Raw genomic sequence first — 24,576 nt, forward strand, 5'->3', positions numbered from 1 at the left:
ACACCCTGTGCTCTGCTGGCCCTCCCACTTCAGGCCAGCCCTTCTGGTCTCCCTTCCACTCCCTGCCAGACCTTTGGATCCAGACCTTTTCCTCCCCAGCCCCCAACTCCACCCATACTGCCCCCATCCACTCCCAGACCACCAAAAAGTCCTCTTTCCCTTGTCCTTTGCTTCAGCTGCTTCTGTCCTTTTTCTGGTTGCACTCTCTGCTTTGTGACCATTGTCCATCCCCCTCCCCCAGTCTCCCTTATTTGCACATACAGCTTTGCCTGCATTTGGCCTCTGGCCCTTCTTGTTTCCCTGATGGGTTTGATCTCTTTGAAGGCAGACTGTTTTCATTTATGCCTTTGGCTCCCCAGCACAGTGCATGGCACATTGGTTGTTATTCACTCATTTCAGTCGTGTCTGCCTCTTCATGCCCCCATTTGGGGTTTTCTTGGCAGAGATACTGGAGTGGTTGGCCATTTCTTTCTCCAGCTCATTTTACAGATGAGGAAACTGAGGCAAACAGGGTTAAGTGACTTGTCCAGGTCACACAGTATGTGTCTGAGGTCAGATCTGAACTTAGGATGATGAGTCTTCCTGACTCCAATGCCCACTACTCTATGTACTATGGCGCCACCTAGCTGCCCATGTAGCACATAGTCGCTGCTTGATAAACGTGCTGATGATTGCACATGTATAACCCTAAGTCAAATTGCTTACCATCTCAGGGAGGGGGCAGGTGAGGGAGAGAGGGAGGGAGAAAATTTGAAACTCAAAATTTTTTAACAAAATTTAACAAAAAATTTTTTGAACAAAATTTAACAAATTTACACATAAGTGTGTGTGTGTGGGGGAATGTAAAATATAAATAAATAAATAAATCCTAACTCAGTTATGTACCAAAAATAAATAAATTCTTGCTGATTTTGAACATAATTGAGTTTCCCCTTTGGGCCTCAGTTTCCTCACCTGTAAAATGAAAACTAGGCTTCGTTTTAGGTCTCTTCTAGCTCCAAAATCTGTGATCCTCTCTTCTCCGTGATCCTGCTTCTCTACTCAGCTCACGCATTGATCTTTAAACCTCTGCTAGAATCAATCATTTAACATTTCTCAAGGGTCTGCTGTGTGCCAAGCATTGTACCAAGCTCTGGAGATACAAAAAGAGGCAGACAGAATGTGACTTTGGATGGCTGGGTGGAGTCATGTATAAAGTGCTGGATAATTGAATTCAAGTTCTGCCTCAGATATTTACTAGCTGCATGGGTGAGTCACCTAATTTCAGTGTGCCTGTTTCCTCATTTGTATAATGGGGGGTCACAACTGTACCCACTTCTCAGGGTTCTTATGAGGGTCCAATGAGATATGACATTTACAAAGCAGGACAGATACTAGTTACTACTGACTATTTGAATGCAGTAGTAATAGACGGTCTTCAGAATTGCTATGGTTTAAAAAAAAATGCCATTTCTCAATGGCCAGTGTACCTCAGATTATATTGGAAATCTAGGAGTTTGAGTTTGTTACTCTGATCTCGGATGAGCCAGTCTGTCTCCAGAACTGTCCTGGAAGTCTTTTGAGCTTGGCAGGACCCACCAGTGCCCATGGCCCTCCCAGGAGACAGTTTATAGGAATGAGAGGATCAAAGGTGCTAATATTTTAATTTATAGTGCTTTATAAATGCAAGTCATTATTTTTATTAGATTTTTGATGATTTAAATTATTACTATTATTATTAGATGCTGACGCTCTGTCCATCAGGTGCTTCAGTGAGATAGTGATATTGGAGTATAAACTGAAATTGAGGGAAAACAAATTTCATTTGCTCTGAGAAGCAGCCCCTTATTATGTGGATGTTAGTGATTTTGAAGGTCAGTCCTGGTTTAAGGCTCTTTCATTAATACCCATCACTTCTGTCTCTGCTTCCCGCTCACTAAATTCATCAGAATGCTCTATGTCTTCCTGGGATACACAAGAAATGTTAGAATGATGAATGGGCTGGCATATTCATTTTTTTCTATTTCCTAAATAATGACACCTTCTGTTTCTACATGAGGCACAATGCAAAGTGGAGATAGTTCATGCTGGCATCAGGAAGACTAGGGTTTGAAGTTTACCTCTGACAGGTGCTGGCTCTGGGTCCCTGGGCAGTTCATAGGATCATAGCTTTGGTGTTGGAAAGTTCCTTTATTTTTCCCCATTTTTTTTTTTTTGTGTGTGAGGCAACTGGGGTTAAGTGACATGCCCAGAGTCACACAGCTAGTGAGTGTTATATCTGAGGCCAGATTTGAACTCAGGTCCTCCTGACTCCAGAGCCACTGCTCTCTCCACTGCGCCACCTAGCCATCCCATGGAAAGTTCCTTAGGGATCAGCTGTCACAATTTGCAGATGAGGAAACTGAGGCATAGAGAAGGTGACTTACTCAGTCACACAAGCAGTAAGCATTAGCTTCTCAGTGCCCCAGGCAGCTCTCTACTTAGAAGATGCTCCTGATCTCTATATGTGGAGAGAGTTTAAATATGGAGACTTCCCTCTACCTGTGGAATCATGGGTCCTCAGGGGGGATGGGAAAAGTTTGTTGACTCATTAACCCTTCAAAGTTCTCCCTCTTTGGGAATGACTTTGGTCAAGTCATTTCATGCCTGAGCTTCCAGTTTGCTTAGCTTTAAAAACTGGAGTATCCATCAATAAATTAATCACCATCCAAATAAGAATGATAGCTAAGATTTACCTAGTGCTTGCCCTGTGCCAGGCACCATGCCAAAGGGCTTTATAGTCAGTGGACAGAGTGCCGAGCCTGGAGTCAAGAAGTCTTGAGTTGAAATCCTGCCTCAGATACTTACTAGCTGTGTGACCCTAGGCTAGTCACTTGACCTGTTTGCCTCAGTCTCCTCATCTGTAAAATGGGGATAATAATAGCACATATCTCACAGAGTTGTGAGGCTCAAATGAGATACATGTAAAGCACATAGCCAGCACTGCCATTTTAGTTAACATCATCATTTATTTGATCCTCACAACAACCCTGCCAGGTAAGTGCTGAATGCCTGCTAATTGCCTAGCACGTACTGAGGCTACAAAAAGAGGGATGATACTCCCTCCCCTCACAGAGCTTGAAATCTAATTGGGGGAAACTATTGTCTGCCTTCTTTACTGGATTATCATAAGGATTCAATGAGATAATGTGTGTGAAAAGAACACTGGGAGCTGTCCAGTGCTACGTAAATCTGAGATAAATTACAGAACAGTCCATCTGTTCTCTCATTCCAAACTCACGACTGCCCTGTTAAGGAACAGAAGAGTTATTAATGACTCCTGAGGAAAGAGCTAATTAGTGGCAGAGCCAGTCTCAGGGTCTCTCACTTCTGCCTCCAAAGTGCACCTGTCACTCCAGACAACCCTCATGCTTCTTGCCTCCTATTTTAGGGGGTGGATGCTGGGCAGAGCTAGAACTCGTCGCAGGAAAGGTAGGGAGCTTCCTAGGGCATAAGACATAGTGGGTACAAAGGGTACGATACTAAATTTTTTTTTAATGTCCTCATTTTTTGATGCCAGAGAATTTCTCCATGGCTTGAGCTTGTGATAAGGCAAGTGGCATGAGTTATAATGAAGTCTCATGCCCTCTAGTGGAAGTACGACCCACTGGGAGGTTGGGGGTGCACTCCTGAGGCTCTGCCCACGGTACACCAGAGTTTCTCCCGGCTCTGCTTAGGGGTCCGTCCATCATAGCAGCAGAAGCCCTATGCTGCTATAGGATCCCAGAGGGGTACTGGGGAAGGTGAGCTGCCCTAGAGCAGCTTGGGAAAGGCCTCCCAGGAGCTCAGGGTCCTTTCTTCGCTCCCCTGCATTCCCTAACTCAGTCCCCAAGAACCCAGGGCAGGTTCTGCCCACACTGAGCAGGGAAAGGCTGCTGGTTCTTCCCTCCCCTCCCCTCCAGGTGTTTATCCTGGGTTGACACCATCCCTAGAGAAGCCACCTTTTATAAATAAAGCTGTTAATTATTGCAAGAGGATGAGAAGGACTCAGAAATCACTCGTGGGTGAGCGTCACCATGTGAAAGATGGCGAGGAAGCCCGTTTCTGTTTCCTTCCTCTTTCTCTATTTCCTCCGAACTTTGAATAAAAACAAAGATTCCAGGTGGCCCAGAATAACTTTGTAGATTGTGGCTCCTTAGGGGAACAGGGGCCCCCTTCTAGGAGCTGCCACTCCCTAGCAGGTCCTAACATAATTTGTGTGAGTGGGATACTCAATCGTGTTTTCTGACGTTCTATTGATTCTCTTTGCCCTTTATACCACTTATTACGTACTCTAGGTCCATCCTCACCCTCTCCTCCTGTCTCTGGATGTTCTCTCCCATGCCCACGCCCCTTTCCCTCCCCATGTGGCTACGTCTCCTCCCTCTCACCAGTTTCCTGATGCATTTCCTTCCTCATTGGAATGTAAGCTTCTCCAGGACAGGTGCTTTCTGCTTGTATTTGTGTTCCCAGCGTTTATAGCACAGTAAGCCTTGGATAAATGTTTGCTGATTTGACGGCACCTGCCACACCTAGTGTGGTGCAGGCCGCTACCTCCCTGTTTGGCTAGCTTCAGGGCTGGAGAAGCCCTGGGTTTGAATCCTGCCTCAGATGCAGAACAAGACCTCAGTCTGATTGCACAGTCATAGGATGTGGTCTTCCTTTGTCAGTGACTCTGGCTTTTGTCTTTGTAGAGATGCCAGACAACACACCCACCCTGATGGGCATTTGCTGCAAGCTACACATGGTACCGGCATTGTGTCACTTGGTAAGTAAGGAACCTTGGGAGCCGAGGTGGGGGGGGAGGCCCAAGACCTTAGAGGCCATCCAGGACAACAGATGACGAGAGTGAGGCCCGAGAGGCAAAGTCCCTTGCTGAAGCAGCAGGGGTAGGATTTGAACCCAGGACCTACGACTCTGAATGAGTCTCTGTGGGAAGCCAGGTCGTTCCAAGACGGCTCGGGGAGGGGATGTGGCCTGGCATTTCTGCCGTGCTCAGGACTGGCCAGCTAGTTCTCTGGAGAATGACATTAGTCTGGTCCCCTAAGGAAACGTCATCAGATCAGAGGGGGTCAGACAGACGCTCATCCCCAGGGAGTTGAGGGGAAGCTTGGCCTTTCAACATGGGTCATTGATAAAGCAGCATCAGTAGGTGGCCCCCGTTAATGGGGTCCCCTGGCTCCGCTCTGCCACTTGGAACGGGAAGAGCTGAGCTGACAAGGGGAACCTGGGTCTAAGTGCCTAAACTTGGAGGCTGCTCCCCTGGAGGGGGAGGGTGAAGCCAGGGAGATCTCAGATTGCTGATGCTGTGGCCTGGGGTGGCCAGGAAAGTAAATCCAGGTTCTGGGGTCAATTTGCCCCAGGACAAAAATAAGAATTTTGTTGATTGCACGGAGGAAGCCATGTGCGTGGCCCCTGATCCAAGCAGCATTTTTAGAACCTACCGTGTGCAAGGGATTTGTTTAAAAAAGGCGTTTGGGCCTTTAAGGAGCGTGTGCTCTACATGGGTGAGGGGGAAGACGCAACGCGTCTTCAGTAAATGTCATCAGTAAATGCAGGTTAACTCGAGGAAGGCAAGATGGACCGGGGTGATGGGGAGGCATTCTGGAGGACGTGGTGCCTGAGCTTTGAAGTCAGCAAGCACTCAGAAAGCACCTACTGTGTGCGAAACAGAGTGCTGAGCCCTGAGGACATCAGAAAGCTGGGGAGGGTGTTGGGGGGTTCTGCTTGTAGGGAGCTCACGTGTGTACGCATGCATGACAAACAGCAGCTCAGCAACACGGGGAACGCTATAGAACTAGGAAGGATCACCAGGGCCTCTTAGCCCAGGAGAGAGGGCCACTACAGTATAGCTGGCCATGTGACTGGCATTTCCCTCCATATTCTGTATTCATTCCCTGGTCACTGAGCACCACCCAAGGGAGGGAACAAGCATTTATTAATAAGCACCTACTATGCTCCAGGCACTGTGCTAGGCACTGCACAGCCGTCATCTATTTGATCCTTAAAATCCTGGAAGGGAGGTGCTTTTATCATCCCCATTTTACAGATGAGAAGCCTGAGGTAGGCAGAGGTGAGGGAGATTGTCCAGGATCTCCCAGCTATTGAGTCTGAGGTTGGATTTGAACTCGGGTCTCGCTGGCTTCAGGCTCAGCGCTCTGTGCACTGTCACCCGAGCCGGGGAATTGCTGGCCTTCTCAGGGTTCTGCTCTGAGTGAGCAAAGGAGGGTGACCTAGTAACAGCTTTCCCAGAGGAGGGGGTAGGTAAGTGTTCAGCATTTACAAGGTAATCTAATCTCTTAGCAAAGTACTTAAAAAAAAAAGTGTTTACTCAAAGACCTCTTGGCCTTCACCTCCACTTACCAATTCCATTTGGGGGTGTGATCCCCATCATCATCTTTCCCTTTGCTTCCACGTGTGACGATGACTGAGCCATGGAGAAACCGAACATTTCGTACAAATTTTTACAAAAACATTCCTGTGCCCTGTTTGTGGGGAGGAGTCGGGGATTACCCCAGGATGGGCAGCAGAGAATAAATGAACTGAAAGAGCCTGGATTGGGAGTGAGGGTCTGGGTTTAAACCCTAGGTCTGCCCTTTCCTGGCTAGCTTACCACAGCAACCTCTCCAGGCCTCAGTCAAAATAAGAGTTACACTCCAGAAGGCCAAGATCCCTCCTGCATTAAACGTGACCCTCGGATCTGTATCAGTGGAGGGAGCCCCAGGTCAGGGTCAACAGGGGGTCTGGCCAGCGGCCAGACTTTGGAAAAGCTCATCTTCCCAGCCTGTTTCCTCTTTTGTAAAATGATGGGGCTCAGACTAGACGGTTGTTAAAAAGTAGATGACTTTCATTTTTCTGCTCTTTCGTGACTTAAGGAAATAAATGCATTAGCTCTCTAATGGGTGGATCTAATTACAGCCTCAAGTGACATCTGCTGATGGCTCTTCTGAACTCGGAGATCCGAGCCTGGCCCCTCTCAATGACGCAGAAAGATTTGAGATTGTGCAGAAATTGTTTGCTCTCTCAAACATCAGCCTGGAGCGAAGGGAGGCGACTGTGAAGGCCCTCATTATGAAGAAGCCTCAGTATCTCCCCCTCATTCTTTATATAATCCTGAATGGACTTTGTGCTTTAGAAAGAAAAGACAAGTGAGGCTGTCAGGTAAGGCCCCAGGCACTTTAGTGGTGGGCGTCTGCGTCCTGCACGCTCCAGGGAGCCTCCTCAGAAACTCTTACATCCAAAAAGCTGAACTCCTAAGACAAATCAAAACAAGCCGATTTTTTCCCCACTTAGGGCTTCCTTTTATAAGAGAACTCAGCAGCATTCCCTTTTTAAGTACAAAGCTTCCTAACATTTTTAATATTAGAATCACAAATATTCACCTGTTAGAAAAACACATTACAGAAAGGTCTGTCTGCAGATATCCTCTCAGCATCGACGATATTCCCTTTTAGGGCTGGGGCCCAGCACAGAGAGGGGAACCAGGTGGTTCTCATCCAAGCAGGAGAATTCTGAGGCCACCAAGGAGGCTGCCAACCTGTCTGCTTTCCCCCACCACCTTCGAAAGGAGGAACAGGCTGCTTGTGCTTTTTGACTGAGATGACTTGCTTCTGGTGGTGATGGATAAAGGAGCTGGGGTGGGCAGAGGCTTCCCACAGCTCCTTGTCCAACAACCTCCCAGCAAAGTCCTGGCCTTCTCTCTGATCCTGCTGGTGTATGATGGAGACCATGTGAGCCACACATACAGTTTACAGCATTCCAGATGTTTAATTTATAAAACTGGGGGACATCAGAGGAAATCCTAAACTGTCGTGCCTGTCTCTCTGTTGTGACGTCTCTTCAAAGTGACCTGCTATGTTCTGGTCACCCACGGGATCAGTTGCCTGCCTTTGGGGCTCAGAGCAGTCTAGCTTTCTTTATTTCTGAGGGTGACGAGGCTTCCTTGAGCTGGGCTGCCTTGCTTGGCCCATGGGACCGTACCTCTGGCCAGACTGAGGCTGGGCCACGCTGCAGTCGGAGACAGGTGCAGTTCCCAGGGGTCAAGGTTCCACCCAAGCAAAGAAAGCCTGTCTGCTAACCAAGTGAACAGCCCATTTCAGTTACTACATGTGACTAGGGAGGAAAAAAGGCTCACAGCCTCTTCCAATAATAAGTCTTTATTTCTTTGTATGTACAAAAATATTTCATTGGGAACAGGTAAATCTCATAGATTCTGTACATTTCTGTAACTTGCACTCTGGACAACACGTGAACAAGACACAAAATGTGTGAAAGGGGAGGAGGAGGAAGGGACTTTGTAAAATGGAAAACCCTCGTTTTTGGCTCGTCTTTGGGCAAAGCCGACATCAGAGTCTCCCTTCTATGGGAGCCGGGATGGAAAGGAGCAGCAGCTGACTTTATTAACACTGGAATGGCTAGATTCTTGCAGTGTGTTCACACTCGGGTCTTGGGGCTGCTGAGCTTTTTGTCCTCAGTTTTTAAACTGTTCTCTTCCACATATGTGCAAAAGACAATTATAAAGCACATGCATTTTAATTTCCAATGTAAAACTACACATGAAAAGAAATGTCAAGGAGAAGAAACATCCCAAAGCTTTTTCCAGCATCCTCGATGAACCTTAAAACAAAAATGCCCTAAGTCTGGAGTGCTGGCTCTTTAAAAAAAGAACCAGAGGCTCTATCTTTCCAGCCAACCTTATAGAAACATTGGGGGGCAAGAATTTCAATTTAAAATACATGGAGAAAAATTTTAATTAAAAAATTTTTTTTAATTAAAAAAAACTCTTTTGGACTTAATCTGCCACTTAGTCTGTTGCTGAATTCAGGGCAAACTGGTTCCTCTTTTTATCTGTCTAATGAAATTCTGACCAGGTGACCTTCAAGGTCCCTTCCAGCCCTAAATCCGTAAGCCTGTGAACTCGCCCCATTCCTCACCTGGACCGTGTGAACCTCAGTTTACTAAACAGGACTTTTCTACTTAGAAGGCTAATACACCTTTATAGTTTAAATTCTCATCCTTTTGTTAAAAAAAACAAACAAACAAAACCTCTATGCATTTTAAAGTGGCAACAATTAGTGACTGATCTTATTATAATTTGGAAAACTGAAAAACGAGTTAATTATTGCTACCTCTTTTACATGGTTAAGGTGGAAACATGCAACTAATGTAAAGTTTATGGGAAGCTTCTCTGATATTGGTCTAATTGGCCAACCAACAAGCATTTCTTAAGCACCAACTGCATGGTGCCGGAGCTGGTTTCGGGGCCTACAAAGGCACAGAGCCCCCCGGACTGGTGCAGGCGGAAATGCCACAGTTGTTGCACATTTTAAAAATTGTTCCCTCTGACTCGGGCTCTGCGCCACCCTCACCAACCCTGGCTGAGCCTGAGTCATTCGTCCTGCTATTCATAAGCACCGTTAATGTCACCTGTGGGTGTCTCCACTTAGCAAAGACTTGGAGGCAGAGAAAGGGAAAAGGGGATAAAGTTGGCTACTGAAGAACTCTGATCCAACCCAAGCTGGGCCTTAGGGCCAGGAGAGCCAGTGGTGGGGGTGGCAGCTCCTAAGAGGTATAAGGAATGTGGCAACTGCCACCATGAGGTAAACATTCAGGAAACCAGCCCAGGCCTTAGGAGAAAGGAAATGAATCATAATCACAAGGTGCTGGGCACATTTCAGGAATACCCTCCCATCTCATGACCCCCCCCCCCCAATATTTAATAGTCTAAATATTTTAATAAAACAAAAAAAGGGAAAATATTAGTTGCCTGCATTTTGACCTAATTTTACATTAATCTTCCATTTGTCATAATCTGACCTTGAATGCTAAACTGCTTTCTCCAGAACGCACCTTAGGGCTTTGCTCCATGGCTGCAGAGAAAGAATTTCAGGACGAGGAAAGAAGAGTCTGTTCCTTAGACTATCCCTGAGTTATTCACAACAAACACAGAGACAGAGGAGTCGTTTATTTCTGGGTGTAAGGCTTTGGCTCCAGAAGGGATTATGTACTACGGGCCAGATCAGCATCTCCTAGGCCTGCATCTTTGGGGCTGCTATGGGATTAAATATGGGGCGTCCAAATGGTACATGTCAAGCACCTATTCCCAGGTTTGGAAAGACGCATTTTGGAGAGCAAAGGGATATGACGAAAATGACTGCATCAGCCCCAGGAGAGAATCACGGGGGGTGGGTCAAGTTCCGCATGCCCCAACCCCAAATCTAGGGAGTGCTTTCTGAATCACGATTTTTCATTTCAGAGGTGAAAAAAAACTACATGACCCTCTGCTGAGAAGGAGGAAATTAAATAGCCTCACTTGACAGAAAGCTTCAGTCTTGTCACAGAAAATTCAGGATTAGAACTCCAAACCTATCAGAACAGACTCAGGCCAACTTCACACAGCTGATCCAGAAAAGAAACACTCTCGATCAAGCGTAGGGGTGGGGAGGGGGAGGGAAGAGCTGGGTCTGCAGCAGCTGCCAGCATCATCTTCCTAACTGGAAAAAGCCCATCCTGGGAACCCAGGAGACAGAATAGGGTCAATGACCAAACACCATCCAACCTAGAGATCAGATTAGAAGAAGAAACGCAGAAGAAGTATGCGCACGTGTGTGTGTACACACACATGTACATAACACCCACCACAGGCAGAAAATCAAGTAAAGTCTTCACCCCCACCCCTACCCCCAGCCCCAGACCAGGAGAGCCAATCAGTCTATCTGACAATCTTCATAAACCCCTGGGCCAACAGAAGAGCAGCTCTAAACACGTGGCCCTAGGGGCAGCTAGGTGGCGCAGTGGACAGAGCACCTGCCCTGAAGTCAGGAGGACCTGGGCTCAAATCCAGCCTCAGGCCAAACACTTGACATTTACTAGCTGTGTGACCCTAGGCAAGTTACTTAACCTCAACTACCTTAAAAAAAAAACAAAACCAAACCAAACCACGGCCCTTTCTCATTTCAAAGGCATTTTATCACAACATTAAAATGACCATTTCCTAGTAAAGTAACTTGTCACTTTTTTCTTAATTGCTGATTAAAAATTCAAAGTTACAGGTAATGATACTTTCTGGGTTATTTCTTCCCCACCTATTCTTCAGAAGTCAGATGAGTACCTGTATCCGGGCAGTACCAGAGTCTTCAAAACCATAGACAGGAATTCAGCAAAGCCAAGAACTCTGGTGTAATTAAGTTTTATAACACCAGCCATGGGATTAGATGTTCAATTTTATTATGCATGAGACACTTTATGGGACATCAGTTCTGAGATAGAATTTGGTTATTTTATACAATCTGATGATACATATGTGTGTGTACATACATATACATACACACAGTATGTATATGAAACATGGCAACATCTGAAAAAAATGAGCAGTTATCTCTTTACATAGAATTTCAGAACTGCCTCCTCCTCATTAGCACAGAATAATTTTCAGAACCCCTGACAGTTATTTAAATACAACAATGTTAGGTTTTGGGTAAAGAAAAAGAATCCAGACCCTCAAACTGGGGGTGTCAGGAGTCAAACAGCAGGCGAGATGATGGATTATTTCTGGCCAGTTTCCAAGGCTTTTGACCTGCAAAGCCTCATCAGTTAACAAGTGTGCATGAGCCCATGGCCATCGCTCCTTCCCGGGAAGCTGTGGTCCTGCCTAATGAGTGAAGAGAGTCCTTTGGCATATGGTACATGCTGATACATAATTAGCTCGATGTTACCATGAGCTTTTGGGAAGGGGATGTCTTCTATGGCTCATGATGAAACGTCAAAGTAGCCCAGACAGACCAACCTGGCTGTGAACCTGATTTCCCGTACCTGGGCTATTGCCTCTCCTCAGGAAATGCTTCATGCCCTGATTTGTTTGCTGTTTTAAATAAAAATTCAGACTGACAAGCCAGCTGCAATAAAAAGCAACACCTCGTGTGGTCTGGGTCAATCACTGCACTGATTGTTGCATTGGACAACACCATTTCTATTTTAGGGGCAAGCACAGTTTGGCATGAGTGCACACCACATCACACCACAATGAAGTCCCAATGGAGCTAGCTGCCAGAAGGAAAGGTATTTTGGTCCAAACACAGCTCCTCCTATGGGCCAATGGCATCTTCACCAAGGAAAATCATCTTCGAGGCTGTTTATATATTTCAAAAGACCGTTCAAATTCTATTTCCCACTTGATAAAAACATGATGGTCCACATTGCTGCCTCTCCTCATTTAAGGGAGATTTCTAATACATGACCTTCAATCTCAATGACTCCTTCCAGATTAAGTCAGCATCTGGTCCCAAGTAGCCTTCCAACCCATTACCAAGATGGCCCTTCACACAGAGCGTCTGGAATCACTTCGAACCATTCCCTTATCATCAAAGCTCCCTACAGCTCCTGGCTCTACTCCCAAGGGCACGTAACATCCATGTGTCCTCCAAGAACCATTTGGATAGCCGGCCCCTGGAGAAGCCTCCAACACCAGTGCAGAAGGCCAACCCCTCTGGGTCTACAGTCCTCATCAGGTGACTGGGGGGCCCACCATATGGGAGCTGCTCTGCTGTGAGGCATGGCCCTAGGTGGTTTGGCAATCCTAAAGGGAGTGGAAGGAAACCCACAATTTGGTTCCCTTTTCGCAGAAAGGAGGCTCTTGGAGTGCCCTAAAGACATACCCTAGGATCAAGGGTGTGGAGCTAGAAGGGCCTCATTTTACAGATGGGTTTGGTCCAGGTCACAATGCTGAGGAGCAGAGGTGGGCTGGCCCTCAGGGCTTCCCTTTGGCCCTGTGAGGTCCCCAGACACTCACCAGGTGGCTGAGCCCCGTCCTTGTGGCCATCTTGCCTAAAAAAGCCACATGTTCAGCGTTTTCCATCCCTGATTAGGACACTGTGACAACTGAGAGCAAAGGAAGCCAAGGAGATGAAACCGCTCCAAGCCCACTTCTCGGGAAGGTGGGTATGCAGGCACATCCACCATTAGTAAGAGAAGTGCATCCCTCCTAACAGACTGCTTTCTAAAGATACTTGGTGCAGCTCGTTACGACGGGATGAAGAAGCAGCATGTCGGCTAACTTAATCCATGAGTCCAGAGTTACCTCCGTCCTGGTGCTACCCCAGAGACAGTCCCTGCCCCACCAGGCCATCCTTCCTAGGAGGCCAACGCATCCCTGAGAGGGGACAAATTCCAATCTCCCTTTTGCTGCATTTTATATCAGAAAGTGATTGAGCTTAACTGCACTGCCATCTTAAAAAATACAAAACACGGAAACCCTAAAATCACAGAGAGTTACCTCTAAACAGGTCCCCTGACTTGTGTTGTGAGAAGACAAGAAACTGGTGGAAATAGATACTTATTAAACACTGTGACTATTTTAGAGAATATTTTCTGGGAGATGTTAAATACCCACCCTAAGACCAAGAAAGGGATCTGTGTGTTACGACTAGAGAACAACAGGACCTGAAAAAATAACTAGCAATTGAAGTCTCGGCTAGCACAGGGTCTTAATGAATTATGTAACTACTTTAGGTGATCTGTACCCTGTCCCGTTGTGCACATCTTGGTCCTTGGAAACCTAAGGCGATCAGTGGAAGTCTCCATCTTTCTTACAAGGTCCCAGCCAGAGTCTTCTTTTTCCTGGTGCCGTGCGGGAAGCAATCTTCAGCAGTCACCTCGCCGGCCCCCAAACCCTCAAACCCAGTGAGATTCAGGCACCTATCCTCACCTTTGAAGTGATCACAGAGCGCCAGGCCCCAGGAAAGCGTCTGGCTGGCTGCCTGCATCCTTCTCTACGTGTCTGCAGCAGGGTTTCTATGCGTACCAATGTGAATGTAGAAATCTGCATATGATGATGTGAATGAGTCCGAGGAGGCAAAAACACTCGCCCCCCATCATTAAGCACAAAGCACATTTCATAACAGAAACGTGCTGCATAAAGAACATCTATTTAGAGCATCGAGCAATACCTTTCACCTTTCACAAGCTATTCAATGGATATGGTTCTCAACACGACACAGCACGAATATCCCATCATATCACATCTCATAAACACAAGGTTCACTCACAAATACCTCAAAATGGAAAATTAAGAGAATCTTTAAATATCACAGGAATTTACAGATGTAAAATATAACTGCTGACCATATCATAATAAAAAGCTTTATAAATAAAGTTTTTTTCTTTATCAGTGAAATTTTCACTAGTGAAAATAAATACTTTGCCCTAAGCTTCCGTTTCCTGAATCCTGAGGGCTCTCTCCCCCTGGGGACACCTCTTCTTGCTAGCCACGCTGTACCAGGTACAGGTGAGCAGCAGTACCTCCTCTCACCACAATGAATGCTGGGAAAAGGCTGGCCTTGAAGCAGAGGGCCCCCACCACCACGAAGGGGACCTACTGTCTGTGTGAAATACGATGGGCAACCAGCCCTGCCTCTCCAAGACAGCAGAAAGCAGACCCGGAGGGACGTGACGGGATGCTGGTTATGGCACTGGTTATTGGCATTCTGCTCTCATAAGAAATTCAATTAGGATGACAGCTCATAATTAGTGTTTTCCCTTAATAAGAATAACTGACAACAGAACTAGAATGAGGGTTTTACAAAAACTGCTTCAAGTATCCATTATCACAGTGAAAATATGAGACCAAAATGCACTGTTGAAGTGAATGATTGGAAAACTCGGATGAAAAAGGCAAAAATGCTAAATCAAAACATATACAAAATGCTTCAACGCATTTCTCTCTGTGATATGAATAGAAAGGTTATCTGTAAAAAGTTAGAAAAATCAAGATAAATTACATATTTAAGTCCACTTCCCCTTCCACATTTTCTATAAAAATTCAGATTCGTGTACTAATGTTTCAGTCTACAGAGTAAAAATGCCTCGCCTCGGCAGGTACCATCTAGCTCCGCACACGCTTCTTAGGTGAACGTTTACTCAGAAAGGCTTAGCTGTCCTTTCGCTCCTCCTCTGTCAGTACACCCAGCTGATGGGGACCCACTGCGGCTCCACTCGCAGTCTCTCAATGGCGGCCTGCAGCTTCTCGAAGGCCTTGTCCAGGTTGTCATTTACAATGACCAAATCAAAGTAGTGGTTGTAGGCTCTCTGGATGCGCGCACTTTCATCCACCGTTTTTTTCAGGTTCGTGTCCTATATGGATTTGAAAGGAAAGAAGTGCGTTGATACTGGTAGTGTGTCCTTTACACAACTTCCACTGTGATGTGATCACATTTTAGGCAGACGGCCTTGTGGCAAAAGGCCTTGGGGAAGCGGCTGGCCCATGCACAAGAGGGGTGCCCCTTACTCTGCAGGCTTATCTGACCCTCACAGCTCACCCTGATACATCCTAGAGGTCAAACCAGGGACAACCCATAGGGCTCACAGAACCCACTCGCTCCTGATCTCTGGCATGAAATGCAGCCTGGAGTGTCTTAACATTTTTACAATGACATTCACTGGTTTCCTTTGTAATCCTCAGTATTTTATTCTATGCATCTAAAACCGTGACTGAGAAGAGTTCCCCAGATCTCACCAGACCTCCACGAAACACGATTTAGCACCTGCCTCTGGGGGTCACGGCTGACTGGTTTCTAGACAAAATCCTGGCACTTATCCCCCAACAAAGACTGTATTGTCGTTTTATATTGCTGTCTTTTGGCTCATATCATTTCCAACCAATTCTTGGTTTTCTAGAAGTTTGCACAGTTCATGTCAGCTACGTAGACACGGCTTATGTTATGATGGGCACCGCCCTTAAATTACTGAAGGTATCAGACACCACCATATTGAGGTTGCAAATCAATTAGTTATTTTGGTTTCTTTTTTTGGATCTGACCTACAATTTCATCAGTGTAAGGAACTCCCTCTGACCACACCAACGGACATCTGTAATGTATATGCTGAGAGCTGTGTGAAGTCCTGAGTTAGGAAGTGATTGGCTACATGGCTAGTATGTGTTAGAGAGAGAGGCCCTGAACACTGGTCTTGAGACAAGGTCATACCACCACCTTCAGGGGCCTCTCTGAGAGATCACTCACAGGAATAACAACTATCACCTTGGTGCACTTCCTGATTCTGCCTCCTCTGTGCTCACCAGAAAGCAAACTCCCTAGAGAAAGACTCTGTTGGTGCCACTGGGGACATCTGATGGGGCATAAGAATCCTCGTTCTGGACCTTCCACAAAAGAGAAAAGGAAGGTGAGTGCTTCCTAGCTGTGAAACCCAAAATAAACCTAAGTCAGGATGATTAGGTTTGAGAAGGCAGATTGTCTCCAGGAATTACGCTGACCTCATCTGTCAATTCATGTGATCACCCATTATGGAAGGTCAGATTCCAGAGCCTCCTCAAAGTGAAGGCACACAGACACGCGTGCTCCTCTGGATCTTCCTGCCAAGACGACACCTTTCATTTCTAATAGTCATGCTACGAGCCTTGCCCCCCACCAGCTAGGGACCCTGAAGGCACAGCTGATCTGTCACAGCAGAAAGCAGGCAGCCCCAGGAGACCCCTTTGCAGCCTTGTAAGCTGAATTTCACTTACTGGGCAGAACCAGCGGGACCTCAGGAGACACAGTGACTGTCAGTGGTATCTTACCCATGACATGTTCGATGTAAGCCATGGACTGGCTCTGGGACAGACCAAACCAACCAAAGGAACATTCTCGTGGGTGTGGGAGAATCTGGCTTCTCTGCCACATGGGGGTAACAAATGGGAGAATTAGCCTGAACATCACGCCTGGAGACCTGTTCCAAGCAAGAAAGCCCAAGAACAGTAGCTTGCTCGCCACGTCACATTTCATTTCCAAAGTCTCTTCTCTCCCCCTCGTTCCAGAGGCATCATGAGAACCGCGGGTGCCAGGACTGGACAGGAGCCAGTGGTCTTCATCATAGGCACCGGCGAGTGAACGGCATTTTGTCTGTCCCACCGGCATGTGTAATTTTACAACATGGATACATCATACAAGGGCACCATGCTCAGCCCACACGCCTTCAGGCCACGTTCTACTAAAGAACACTGGATGTGGAGCCAAAAAGCGTGAGGTCCAGCCTCAGTTCTGCCACGGAACTAGCAGGTGACTGTCTGAGCCTCAGTCTCCTGAGATGTAAAGGGAGGCAGATGGACACTACATCATCTTTCACATTTTTGTTTTAAATCCTATGACCCGATTCCCTGACGTTTACGTGCTAATATCTCCCCATCAAGGCATAAGGCCTTAGATAAAAATATAGAAATTAACCTGGATCACGAAAGTAGGGACAAAGGTGTAATTCGGCCTTAAGTGTCCCTCCCCGCTGGGACATCAGGAGTGCGGTGTCATAACAGGTCAGCCTGCCTTTCCGTCTCTTGCTTCGACGTTACCTAGTGAGGTGACCTCAGTGAGCTTCCGGTGGCTTCGCTGGGGCTTGGTCTCCTCACCGACAAGATGAGGAGGCTGGATTCAGTGAACTGACATGTGCCCTGGCTCTAAAACGTTGCTTCCTTATTTCTCACTGCGCTAGTCAGCAAGGATGCTGTCGCGGCTGGCTTCAGGGTGGGCCACGTATCATGCTTCGACAGCACGGCCCACGCACAGCAAGCTTCCACCCCTATGTCACAGTCCCGACACACCCACCCCTCGCAGGGAGTCTGTGAAGGCAAATCTGCCCCAGAGACAAGACAGACAACCTGGTGAAAAGGGCTCCCCCCAACAGCACCCGAGCTCGCTCACCGTCAGGAGCTTGGTGGTGATCCCAGCATCCACCACGGCCTTGTGCATGGCACGCAGGGTCTCTAATTCGGGAGCAGCAATGAACACGACGTAGGGCATAAACTCAGATGTCCTTAATACTTTCAGAGCCTGGAGGAAAAAATGAATATGATGAACCAATTCATACAGCCTCACCATATGTAGCTTAGGCTACAAATGAAGTTATTTCCAAGGGAAGATTTGACACCTAGAAACGAATTCTAATACGTTATACTGGCACAAGTAGGATCAGCTGCATCCCTAAAATGAGTAGAAAAAGTAGAAACCTACAAATTTATTCTCAGAATACACTATTTTCTTCACTCAATGCACAGAATGAAAATACTCTAGTGATAACCAAACCAATTTGGCACAGCGTACACGTGGGCAGCCCTGTCAAACCCTCACTGAGCCTGCAGGTCAAGCCTCCCAGATTCCATCCCTTTGGCACGTGGCTGGCTTATTACCAGGAAACAGGCAAGCGAGAGGAAGTCACCAAAACCCTCCATGAAGCTGGAGGGAAAGCCCAGGGCCTGAAGAAAAGACCCTGCCCTGCCCTGCTCGCGAACCCCGGGACTCACCTGTGGGTTCACATCCAGGATGCACGTCCGCCCCGTCTGGGCCACCTCCAAGATGGAGTCTATCCTGGTGCCATAGAGGTTTCCTTCGTATTCACCGTGCTCCAAGTATCTCCCAGCTTTAATGTCTGCCTCCATCTCAGCCCGCGACACAAATTTGTAGGCCTGGCCATCCTTCTCATCCTCCCTCGGCTTCCGTGAGGTAACTGTGTACAAGGGTGGCTGGTTACAAAGAGCTTCTAGACAGGACAAGACACCTTCAGTTCTCAGAGAAGCCCAGAGGTTTTCTATCTGAGAGATGACCTTAGACCCTCTAGATGGGGAGTCTGAACTACAAGTGGCCTGTCTGACACTTGTTTAGAAATGATGATGGAGCTCCCAGAATAGCCCCTCAGGGCTTATTTCTAGCTCAGGACACAAGGAGAACAGCCTGAAAGCAGCTTGAGAGGCCTAGGAGCACAGGAGTGAGCATTTCTCTCCAATTAGACTCTATTAAGGCCAGGTCTGCCCTGGGGCTCTGCTTTCCTTTAAAAACTCATGCAACAGGCTGGAAAGCCTAGGGCAATAGCCACTAAGCAACCAGGCCCCACCTGCCGCCTTTCCAGCTGGTTTCTCTCCCCCTTTTCACATGAAGAAGCAGCAGTGGGCCTCCTCTCAGAGCTGAGGCGCTGCTGTGCTCCTGGGAGGCGGCTTCACTCACGTAATGCTGCAACACCCAGCCTCCTGCCAATGACATTTCCACCCCTTAATTTTCTGCTTTTATTCTCTCCATGGGGGTGTCCAGCTGCTTCACAGTTAGAACGCAGTCCCTTCTCTCCATCTTCTCTTTCCCTGCATCTTGTAATATTGCCACAGGGACATTCTTAAAAAGGCAAAGGAGTTGGGAAGTGGGAGGGCAACGTCCCCTGAAGCTTTTCAGCCCTTCTAACCAAAGCCTAACCTGAAGGCCCGACTGTCCCTTGGCTTCTGACCACGTGCTCGGAGATGGTATCACCTCTCTGACTGACACACAGAATCAGAACGGGGCACTTGGCAAACCAGTCACTCAATATGAGGCGCCAGCTTTGCCCAAAAACCTTCTGGTCTACCTGGACTAGCTCCCATTTCTAGTTTGTGTGGATGAGGCAAAAGGGGTTCGTGATGTCCAGAACAGTTTGAAAGCAACTCACATAATTGTGATTTTGACAACAAAAAGGCTTTCTTTTTATGGACAAAATAAATTCAAGAGCAACCAAACACGATGAGAGAGAGAGTTCAACTTCGTGAATTTTTTACCTTCAACTATAGGGAATGTAACTAACTCTACTTCTGATGGGCACATGGTGAGTGAGAGCAGGAGGTTGAGGACTGAGGTCCCACATCACTTATGTGACCATAAAAAAGTTTATCTGAAGGTGCTAGGACGAGTTAGTGTTCTCTAGCCCCCAAATCTGTGATAACACCTGGGAGCCCGTGCTCAACTTCTAGGAAGTGTCTGTCCAGCTCACGGGTCAGAATGAACATCACTCTTTGCACAGCCTGTCTTGGCACGCATTCTAGCTCCACGCACTGCTAAGTTTTTAAAATGCCAGCAGACCCAAAAGATGACAACGTAGCAGCTTTCGTGAGGGGTCTGGCTTGCTAAATAGCAGGGCAATCTCCTCTTTGGAAGGAAGGCCATCATCTGACACTTCTGAAAGCCAGGATGATCAGTCTAGTTTACGCAAACCTTCTCCGAGCTCAAATCAGACAAAAGATCGTGAGAGAAACAGGGGCTCGAGAGAAGGGGAGAGGGGGCAGCCCTGCTCCCTGTGCCTCTGGCACAGGACGTCCCAAGGGGAAGGCATCCTTTGGCATGAACACAAAGGAAGCAGTGGTGACTTACATGGTACCGTGGTCCCAAACCTCGTGGGGTTCAGCACGATGAATCTGTTCTTCAAGCTTCTTCGGCCAACGCCCTGGGCCCCTATCAACACCAGCGTCTTTCTCTGGAAGGGAGGCATTTTTGCTACTTCCTCATAGATCTGGATTTCGTGTCGGTCAAATTCTAAATACAAAGAGGAGAGTGTCAAACATCCACGACTAGGCCATCAGCCCCAAGGAGTGTCCTGGTAAAATGGCCCATTGTACACATTAGCGCTGCTGCGCCTGATCACATGGGGCTGGGCTCAGATCTGCACAAAGGCCACCTCACTGTCATTGTGCCCCACCCAGACGCGGCTCCTCTGGCCAGGGACAGCCCCAGGCAACAAGGCGACAATCTACCCTTCCCAGGAATTTGGGAGCTGCTCTCAGGGTCAGCGAAAAGGAGGTGGGCAAGGCCGCCAAAAGAGAAAGCGACGCTTGGGGCCTGTCCGGCAAACACTTCAGCCTTTCCCTTTGGTCTAGCTAGGGCCAGGACACCGTGTATTTCTAAGCTGGCACTGGCCTGCTCAGGAGCCCTGCAGTGCCCCTGGGAAATGCTAGGAACGCTTCTGTTGCCTCGACGGCGCAGCCGTGAAGCCACCAGCAAGCTCCCTATTGAGGCGGCGTCACCATCTCTCTGTTGGTTTGCACCCCATTCTCTCAGGAGCCAAGTGAGGACATGCACAGGGCACTGGGAGCGGGGCTTACACACCAAGGGCTGCTCCTGAATTCTGAAGGTCATTTTCATTACAGTTTCAGCAGAGAGAGAGACTTAGGGAGAGGTAGGGGCAAAACAGAGCTCAACACACAGATATTTGCACCAATTTATACGGGTGTACCTCCAGGGGCACACACATTCATGTGGTATGACACCTGTCAACTTCACTGCACAGGTACCTCGTCTGGGCTTTTCAAGAACCCTCACAGGAATAGAATTGACTCTAGGAAATTAAAGGATATTATCTCTACTTGAAAACTGTCTCTATCATTGTTTCTCCTTGTTAAAATGTTTCTGCCCTTCCCTGTACTCCTCTCCTGGATGGCAGCTTTGACTATTATTTGGACCCTTGGTCCAAAACAAGAGAAGAGGTGAGAACCAACCCCTCTCCCAGGGCTAGAAGAGCGATTTGCTCTTGACAAAAGCCTCTGGGTTCCCCTCTTATCCAGGTGGGTGGGAGGACCCCATCGGGAAATGGACAACTTGGGAGAGTGGGAGGAGTCCTGGCTTTGGAGTCAGGCGGCCTGGGCTCACATGCTAACTGGGCCTGGACATGTCCCTTCCCATCCTGGGCCTCAGTTTCCTCCTCTGTAAAAGGAGGGGGTCGCCCTTCATGGCCTCTGAGGTCCTGTCCTGATGGGGATCGAGAATCAGTGAACATCATATTAACTATTAAGTGGGAGATCAGGGGCCCCAACTCAGGGCTCGGGAATACAAGGGCAGGACTCTTCCCACTGCCCCAGAAGAGAAAAGAAAGAGGCAGCTGATGGAGTTGGGGGAGGAGCCCTGGGGTTTGGGTCCACACAGGAGACGTCCATGAGAAGGTCAGAACCTCTCAGTGCAGTACCCATTAAATGACTGGACTGGATCTAGTCCTTTGAAGGATCTCCAACTCTAGATTCTAGGATTCTGGGGCTCACTCACTCCTTTCACCAAAGGGCTATATTTCACCTTGGCAGCAGGCAGAACTGGAAGAACTTTGCTTCAACAAATTTTTTCAGTTTATTTCGGTAAAAATCTTCTAAGAAGAGGAAATTATTCCAGCAAATATGGTAGTCATTAGGAATTTCACATTTATAGGAATGTGAGAAAGGAAGACCCCGGTCCGTCTGATTCAGAGCTGGGAAAGCAGTGACCTGGTTAAGTACCCATCGTGACTCAGTTGTTTCTTTACACAGAGAAGCTTCACAAAAAGCCTCCTGATTAGAAGTGACTAAGAAGAATCTACTTAAACTACTTCCTGTGGCCAAATCTCTCTCCTTCAATCAGGGTATCAGGTGGGAGAAGCGTCATACAGTGGCAAAAGCAGGTGAAGTCGCACACATTAATGACTTTCATCAAACAAAGCCCACAGAGACACACCAAGGAACAGCACCACAGCCTTCCCTGGGGAAAGAACATCCCCTGACGCTGGGCCCTCCAGTGGGCGCCGGGAGGCTATTTATTCTGAATTACACATCACAGTTCATGCTCTAGGAGGCTACAATTTCATTCAGACTTTTCAAAAACATCTCAAAATACCTGCATTTCGGGTGGTGAGATACATCATTTTTTTCTTTTTTTTGCTGCTTATAGTTCCACAGAAAGGCCCTGGAGACAAAAAGGCAAATGCATTTTAAACAGCAGGCCAGAGTATGGGGAAATGCTCTCGCAGTATCACACGGGGGTGCTCTGCCCCAGGGAGGGGATGGAAGGGGAAAGTGAGCGCTGAGATATCAATAGTTTCCACCTAAACTTACAGAGTTCCAGGTAACTGGAAAACAAACAAACAAACAAACAAACACTGGCATTAAAAGGCCAATCCCAACTGTGCCTGCCTTGGGCCTAAGGCCTGCGTAACACACCGGCAGGTGGCAGAGAGGGAGGAGGAGCTGTCTGAGACAGGTGGAAAGGCCAGCCACACGTTAGGGCTGAGGCCAAGGTGGATGTATTTCTCATCCAGCTTCCTGCTCCCGTAGATGAACACAGCAGAGGAAGGGGCCCAGAGGGCGACGTGCCTCGTGTCCCCTCAGAGCGCCTCACCTGGGCTGTCCCAGTCTCTTCTCACAAACGCCTTCCTCTTCTCTTCCAGGAACTGGCTGGGGATGAGGCCGGCACTTCCTCCCTCCTTAACGTGGTTGGCCTGGAAGCAAATGAAGGCCTGTAAGACCCCTCCCGTAACAGGACAGCCAGCAGCCAACCCAGAGCCCAGGAGCTCCTGGAAACGTCTGGTTTGGGGCCGAATCAAAGCCATCTTCAGGGAAGGCACACGATGAGCAATGCTGCAGCACTGGGGTGTCAGTACCTGGCACCCCAACCCTCAGTCATTGCTGGCCAGCAGCTAAATGTTGGGCCTTGCAGACACATAACTGTATACAGGCTCTCTTACCTAGGGAGACTTTTCATTCAAGAAGCGTGATTGATTACAGGACAAACAGTTAAAGGGAAAAGGCTGCTGGGGGCAACATAGTGTGTACAGTGCTGGACCTGGAGTCAGGAAGACCTGAGTTCAGATCTGGCCTCAACACTTAATAGCTGGGTGACCCGGGGCAAGTCATTGCAACCTCGGTCTGCCTCAGTTTCCCCAACTGTAAAAGGAGGACAACAACACAAACCTTACAGGGTTGTTCTGGAAATAAAATATTTATAAAATACTCTGCAAACCTTAAAGCATTACATAAAAGCTAGCTGGTATTACTAATATCATTAACAATTTTAATTACATGTTAGTCGTACAAATAAATAACAAATTATCTACTAATTATAATCATCTACTATTACTATTGCTAATAGTAATAATAATAATAATATCCAAGAGGGAAGACCTCAAGGCTGGATAAAGAAAGAGGATGCTGAAGGAATTAGGAGAAGAAAGAACTAAGAGAAAGAATTCTCAAGCAAGGAAAGAAGAAAAAAGTTAGAAAAGGGAGAAGAGGCTTTAGAAAGTTGATCCTTTAAGATGAGGGTTGTTAAAACCTGAGTAAGGTTCTAGGAATTTGGAATACAACTCTGATTAGCATTTACTCCCTTTAAAGTTCACTGAAAATAAATGCTTTTTTATATGTAAGGTTTATATTTATAATAATGTTTTAATGTGTAAATATACAATGTATCAAAATAATACATAAATGTTATATATTAGCATCTCGATATATAGTAATATTACATTTAAAATGAAAATGGATGTTAACAGTTTTATAGTGTTAATTACTGTGGTCTACTTAGATGAAAAAGAGCACTTTGGGGAAGTTTTGAGTTTTGTCCAATTAAAAGAAAAAAATGACCCTTTCTCCATCTTCCTTTTCTGTTTTCAGTGAGATGAGCCCCATACTGGGGATCTACACAGACATGTCACACAGACACACACACACACACACACACACACACACACACACACACACACAGTCACATACACAGACATACGGACACAAACAGACACACACACAGAGTCACAGACACACAGACACACACACTTCTGGCTTCTTGACTCGTTAGCTTGGAGAGTGGCTCTCTCTATTTCCAAGTGCACAGAGGGCACAAGAGAGAGGTGATGGAGCCTCATCACCATGAGGGAGGGAAGATAAAAAATACACTTCACCTTTCTCATCCCCAAGAAACAAAAGAAGAGCCCGTGGGCATTGCTCCTGGGAAGAGCCCTGGCCATCCTCTGCTCTCTCTGAGGACAGCCGCCCCAGGACTGGGAATCTGGCGCTGCCCT

The 24,576-nt window shown here is 47.2% G+C and overlaps 2 protein-coding genes across 12 annotated transcripts in view; one reads left to right on the top strand and one right to left on the bottom strand.

The window, feature by feature from the left end:
• Positions 1-8,792, top strand: part of GSDME (gasdermin E) — a 50,625-nt gene extending 41,833 nt beyond the window's left edge. For 3 of the 4 annotated variants that reach the window (XM_027872445.1, XM_027872446.1, XM_027872448.1), the window contains 2 exons: positions 4,692-4,765; positions 6,916-8,792. In XM_027872445.1, the coding sequence (XP_027728246.1) occupies positions 4,692-4,765; positions 6,916-7,149 (308 nt within the window). In that variant the 3' untranslated portion in view covers positions 7,150-8,792. The remainder of the gene's footprint in view (positions 1-4,691; positions 4,766-6,915) is intronic. The other variant, XM_027872447.1, reaches the window with a different exon arrangement.
• Positions 8,793-11,201: 2,409 nt separating this feature from the next.
• The window catches only part of MPP6 (membrane palmitoylated protein 6), an 85,792-nt gene continuing 72,417 nt past the window's right edge, over positions 11,202-24,576 (bottom strand). For all 8 annotated transcript variants that reach the window (XM_027872065.1, XM_027872064.1, XM_027872062.1 and 5 more), the window contains 6 exons: positions 22,902-23,001; positions 22,401-22,469; positions 20,142-20,303; positions 18,281-18,483; positions 17,682-17,810; positions 11,202-15,123 (listed from right to left, as the gene is read on the bottom strand). In XM_027872065.1, coding sequence (XP_027727866.1) covers positions 14,947-15,123; positions 17,682-17,810; positions 18,281-18,483; positions 20,142-20,303; positions 22,401-22,469; positions 22,902-23,001 — 840 coding nt within the window. In that variant the 3' untranslated portion in view covers positions 11,202-14,946. The remainder of the gene's footprint in view (positions 15,124-17,681; positions 17,811-18,280; positions 18,484-20,141; positions 20,304-22,400; positions 22,470-22,901; positions 23,002-24,576) is intronic.

This window comes from Vombatus ursinus, unplaced genomic scaffold, assembly GCF_900497805.2.
Source record: "Vombatus ursinus unplaced genomic scaffold, bare-nosed wombat genome assembly UNPS02014799.1, whole genome shotgun sequence".
Taxonomy (NCBI): domain Eukaryota; kingdom Metazoa; phylum Chordata; class Mammalia; order Diprotodontia; family Vombatidae; genus Vombatus; species Vombatus ursinus.